This window comes from Pteropus alecto, unplaced genomic scaffold (assembly GCF_000325575.1).
Source record: "Pteropus alecto unplaced genomic scaffold, ASM32557v1 scaffold67, whole genome shotgun sequence".
NCBI classification, from domain to species: Eukaryota; Metazoa; Chordata; class Mammalia; order Chiroptera; family Pteropodidae; genus Pteropus; species Pteropus alecto.
The window spans coordinates 9213553-9219256 of record NW_006441061.1 but is presented as its reverse complement, the minus strand read 5'-3'; the positions used below and the strand labels follow the sequence as shown (position 1 = coordinate 9219256).

The following is a 5704-nucleotide window of genomic DNA, read 5'->3' as shown; positions in this document are numbered from 1 at the left end:
GCTGCTGCGCACACGCCTCCTTCAGCACCGCGGACAGCGCCCTGGCCCAGAGGCTCCCTGGTCCCGCCGCACTGACAGGGACGCAGGCCTTGGAGTGCTCTAAACCCGCCCTGGGGTCTCGGAGGAGGAGGAAGGGGCTCGGCCCACGCCGCTCCGGCCCTCTCCCCGGCCGCCCTGGCCCAGTGGCAGCGATGCTGCTGGAAACAGAGCTCGAGCACAACGGAGATAGGCCCGGGGCCTCCGCGGCCGACGCCGTCTGCACCTTCCGCGGGACTCACGGTAAGACCCTGGCGCTCCCGGCCTCCAGCCTGAGCAGGAGGGCCCTGAGGGGAGACCCAGCAAGGGCGGCAGAGGCAGGCGAGGGGTGCCTGGGAGGAAAGGGCACAGCGCATGGAGGGAGAGAGGGACAGGAAATCTGAGACCGCGGGCGGGCCGAGCCAGACGGGCGGCGTGGGGTCAGGGAAGGCGCCCAGCGCCTGGAGCTGCCTGCCGCGGTTCGGCGGCTGGATCCGGGCCTCGACCCGTGTGCGTGTGCGGCTGGCTTGCTGCACAGCAGAGCGCCTGAGAACAGAAAGGGCCTCACGGGAGAGGCTGGGCAGAGGGATGGAGCCGAGCGAGGGGCGCCAAGTTCCCCCAGCGACTGCACCTTCAGCTCCCGCTCGGCCCAGCCCGACTGCCCAACGGCCCCACCAGTGAGCAGCACCTGGACCCCTGGGCTGGGTCTCCCGCCTGAACCGCCCTCCCCCAAGGCCATTTGATCGCCACGGACGTTGAGAGATAATGGAGGCATTGTTGGTGGGCCGGCCAGATGCCCAGCGCGTGGGGCCGCCGCAGCCTCCACCCGCTGCCCGCCCGTCCCTTCCCAGTCCGATCGCACATGGCCCCTCTCCGGCAGGCCTCCGCAGCAGCTGACACTCAGCACTCAGCACCCACTGGCTCCTGGCTCGTGCTCCCATGCCCTGTCCTTTGGGTGACGAGTGTGCAACAAGGTGAAAGGCTGCATGGGCCTTTGCTCAAAACTAAGCCAGGCTCGGAAGCCAGGAGGAGGAGGAGGCGGGGAAGGCGGGCGTAACCATGGGACTCCCGGCTGGAGGGACCTGCCAGGCTCCAGCACTTCCTGGGGGGGTCCCTGCTCTCTCTGTGCCCCACACTGCTGTGTCCTGGCTGTGGGTAACTGTAGGGGGCTGGCGCTGGCCTGTGGCCAGGCGTGGTGTGCCCTCTGGGCAGGAGCAGCTACACTGGGGTAGGTGCGTCTCTACATGCAAGGATGGCTGGGTTCCTGCAGGTTCCCTGTTCTGATTGGGGCGGGATGTTGGAAAATCAGGCGCGGGGGTCGTGTTCTGTGCAAGCTAGGGTGCTGGTTGGGGCAGGAGGGTAGGTCCTGGCTTCCCCAGCTCTGTCCTGACCCGGAGTCTGGGCTGTTGTGTGGGCGGAGGACACTGGCGTTCTCTCCCTAGGATGGCCCTTCTTCCCTGCGCCCTGCCCGCTCAGAGGGCAAGTTCCATGGGTGGAGTTCAGGAGCTGGTCAGGCTGGGAGGTCTGAGGTTGCCAACGGCTCCTGGTCGCTTTGCTCTGAGCCCTTGGGTGCCACACTTGCCATCTCTGGGTCTTGGGTGGGTGGCGTTTGTGCCGACCAGACGTCACCACATCTCCCAGCTCTATCTCTTGAGCAGAGCCTCAGCAGCGAAGGACCCAGCTCCCTCCCCGGCCCTCCTCCCAGGACCCACAGCCTACCCGCGCGCGCTCGCTCCAGTCCAGGCCTCAGCCCGCGCTGGGGACGCGGAGGCAGGGAGCTGCGGGGCCCTGGAGAGAGCCGCCGCTCTTTTAGAAAGTGCCTGAGCAATGAGGACCGTCAGTAAGTTGCAGCACCGTGGAAATGTCCAGAATGTCCTCAAACTTCTCTGACACAGCAAACAGGTCGCATATTCAAGAAAGCAGCGTTCATTCCGGCAGGGCATTCAGTTACACGGGGGTACGAACCATGTCGATCAGAACATGCTCAAATCCAATATGAATGATAGCAATTACTAGATAGTATCCTAGTTACATTGTCTAGAGCACTGGGAGTGCAGATTCGGACCTAAGGTGCTCATCAATACTAGCAGCAAATCGTTAACTGGACTCCCGGGCGTCCGCGGGCGGCGACCTGCTGCTGGCGCTGCTGGCGCGGAGGGAGGACTTGCGCCGAGGTGGGTGCTCGGGATGAGCGGCTGCACCAGGGAGGGCGCACCACTGGGAGACCCGGAGGTCCTCGCTCCTGTCCCGGCCTGGCCTCGGGACCCGTGGGCCCCGGGCGGGGGTGGGTGCAAGAGCCCCAGGACGTCCCGCCTGGGCACCCCAACACCAAGTTTGCGTGGGGCTTTGAGCTGTGATGTCGGGTCTGTGGTGGTGGCGGCGCCGGGCAGGCCAGGAGCTCTCGGAGTCCCAGGGCTTGTCAGGAACACGCTCTTTGACCCAGAGTATGCAGAGAGCACCGTGGGGCCCAGTGACCACAGGGCAGGAGGCTGTCCAGACCCTCCATACTCTCCGCGGAGGAGCTGGATGCAGGGGCCGGGGTGGAGCTGCACCTCATCGGTATTTCACCCCTAGTCGGGGTCCCGGGAGTCTGCACCCACACCGCCTGCTCCGTCGGCTCGCTCTGGGCTGGTCCTCAGGACCCTTCCACCGGAAAGCCCCCAACTTTCTGGGAGCGCCAGTCTCACCCCCGTACTTTGGCTCCCAGAGAATCAAGACCATTCCCCGCGGGCTTCTGGGCTGGCGGGACCGCGGGATGGAGACCGAGGTGGCCTGGGCGGTGGGGACCGGCAGGAACCGAGCAGGCGGGAAAGAGGTTACGTCTGGGCTCTGGGGTCTCATCCTCCCCTACTTATTTATTTATTTTCCGACGGTTCCTGGGAGGGGTTGGCCGCAGGGGCTGTGAGGAAGGGGTGGGCGGGCGGAGGGAGAGGGAGGGAGGGGAGGCGGGCTCGCAGCCTACGGCTCAGGAGAGCTGGCCGGGAGCGCGCGGGTGGGCGGAAGGCTCTCCTGGGCCCCGCCAGCACGGAGGGTAGGAGACCCGCCGAGGCCGGAGTCGCCATGCAGCGTAAGGCCCAGAACGCCGGGGTTTCGCGGGGAGCACGAGGGGCGCGCGGGGCCGGCTTTTGCCCGACGCGGGCTCCGAGGGGCGGCGGGGCCGAGGCGCTGTCCGGGCCGCGGTGCTGAATCCGCGCAGCGAGGGCGCGTCCAGCCTTCAGCTCCACGCGGGTGTCCTCGCCGCCGCGGTGGGCCTGGGGGCGCCCAGGGATCTCCAGGCCCCGCACCTGGGACCGCGTTTTGCCCGATGCGGGACCGCGTCCTTCGCGGGTTTCCCGCTGTTGCGGAAGGGAGGTCGATCCGAGGGAGATCTTTCTGTGGTGCTCCCACCGCCTGCTGGGGGGCCTGGAGCTGGAGGGGTCCGGGACCGCGAGGTGAGCGTGGCGAGGTGGGTGCAATATTTGTGCAGGTTCCAGCTCGTGTGCGTTGCCCTTTTCTCTACAGGAGACTTTTCCTGAATTAACAGGGTGTCCTCACCCCGTGAGCACTCTGAAAAGCCCCTCATGGCCCCCGAGTTTCCCCAGCTTTTCCCCAGCCCGGTTTCCCCTGAGGCCACAGTCCCAGGGGCAGAACCCAGTGTTGGAGTAACTAGGACTCGTGGGAGGGCAAAGTGCCTACTGTGCACTCGGGCACCCGCACTTGAGCATGAGGACAGCGAATCCCTTTGCCCAGCCCACTCAGAAGTACCCCCGCGGTCCCCCGAAGATGGGGAAGGCAGAGGATTTTACCTTGGTGGCCTGCAGACAAGGCCATGGTGCTGGGCGGCCACTCGTGCAAGGAGTCTCTTTCTCGCCACCGGGATGCTTAATTGTGTCAAGTAATGAGGGCGAGTGGGTGGCGGGCGCCTCACGAGCCACATGTGCCCCCAGGGGACGGTCAGGGCGCCTCTTCCAGCCCGGCTCCGAGGGGGCTCCTGGGATGGGGTTTTCACGGCGCCGGACGCGCCGCCCTTCCTGTGCACTGGGGCCGTTTTGCAGTTGACGACATCTGGCCTAATGCGATGGCCGGGGCCCCCTCTGACTCACGGGCACGTTTCTCAGCCTGTTTCGGTTTTCCTGCATTTTAGCTGCAGGCTGGGCTGTGGGCTCCGGGGCCATGCGCTCCCTACACTTGGGGAAGAGAATGTGCGGGAAGGGGGCCTGGGGGCTGGGACGGGAGGGCGACTCCCATCCTTCCCGCGCGGGCAGCGCCCGTGACCGCAGCGGCTTCTCGCCTTGCAGAGATCCCGCTGTGCGCGGGCTGCGACCAGCACATCCTGGACCGCTTCATCCTCAAGGCCCTGGACCGCCACTGGCACAGCAAGTGCCTCAAGTGCAGTGACTGCCACACGCCGCTGGCCGAGCGCTGCTTCAGCCGCGGGGAGAGCGTGTACTGCAAGGAGGACTTCTTCAAGTGAGCCTGGCGGGGCGGGGCGGGGCGGGCGTCGCCATCTGTCCCCGGAAAGGAGGCCGGGATGGCCACCCGGAGGGACCCCGGTTCCCCACAATAACCAAGCCAGGAGCCCGGGAAGCCTCCATCTCCAGACCCCCTCCTGTCACCCAGGCAGGGCGCCCTGGGGCCTCTCCATGGGCGGCTGGGCCTCGCTAACACATCAACAATTTTTTTTGTTTTTAGGTCATTAATTTTGTAAACTGTGGAAGCAGTCGATAAAAAAATAACCCCAAGTGTGTAGGACTCTGTTGGGGTTACTCCCTGTTAGTTTCGGTCTTGTTTTTGTCCTTAATGCCGGTGGGGTCGCCTGCGGGCATAGGTCTCGGGTCTAAGGGATTCACCTTCCCCGCGCCCCAGCGGCTTCGCTCCCGGAACCGCCCTGCGCCGGCCGAGCCTGAGGCTCTTCCACCCGCTCCGGGCGCAGGAGCGGCCGGCGGCGCGCCTCGCTGACGCGCCCTGTGCGTCCCGCAGGCGCTTCGGGACCAAGTGCGCCGCGTGCCAGCTGGGCATCCCGCCCACGCAGGTGGTGCGCCGCGCCCAGGACTTCGTGTACCACCTGCACTGCTTCGCCTGTGTCGTGTGCAAGCGGCAGCTGGCCACGGGCGACGAGTTCTACCTCATGGAGGACAGCCGGCTGGTGTGCAAGGCGGACTACGAGACGGCCAAGCAGCGAGGTCAGCGGGAGGGGGCGACGGTCGCCGGGCCTGGCCCTGGCGCCCTCCCTTTCTTGTCTGCAAAATGGGGCCAAGGCTGGTCCCGGCGGGGCGCGGAGGGAGCCTCGCCTCCGGCTCCTGCTCGTCCCCCGGGGCTGGAGGCGTCCCCACCCCCGCCCGCCTGCCAAGGAGCCGGGAGGGAACAATGAACAGACCCGCCTCGGCGAAGCGGGCGTCGGAGGGCTTAGCCGCCGCCTTCTCGGGAGCGGGAGCGGGAGCGCGGGAGGCTGGTCTGAATTACGCGAATTATCACTCCCTAGTCGGGATTATCTCCCTAAATCCCTGACCGTGAATATCCTGCCCTACCCGAACCCTGAGAACAAAGAGCGGGGTGCTTGCGGGTGGGGAGCTGAGGCCGCAGGCCGCCGGGGCCCAGAGGCCCCCACCTTGTTTCCTCCATTGCTCCCGGCGCCCGCGTCCTGCGAAGCCTCTGGCCCCAAGGCCACGGCGGGCCGCTGCCGCCGAGTCGGCATCGGCATCGGGGGCCG

The 5704-nt window shown here is 66.6% G+C and overlaps 1 protein-coding gene across 1 annotated transcript in view; it reads left to right on the top strand.

The window, feature by feature from the left end:
* Window positions 1–191: 191 nt before the first annotated feature.
* The window catches only part of LHX3 (LIM homeobox 3), a 7259-nt gene continuing 1746 nt past the window's right edge, over window positions 192–5704 (top strand). The window contains 4 exon segments of the mRNA XM_006918105.1: window positions 192–279; window positions 4293–4464; window positions 4975–5187; window positions 5189–5300. Coding sequence (XP_006918167.1) covers window positions 192–279; window positions 4293–4464; window positions 4975–5187; window positions 5189–5300 — 585 coding nt within the window.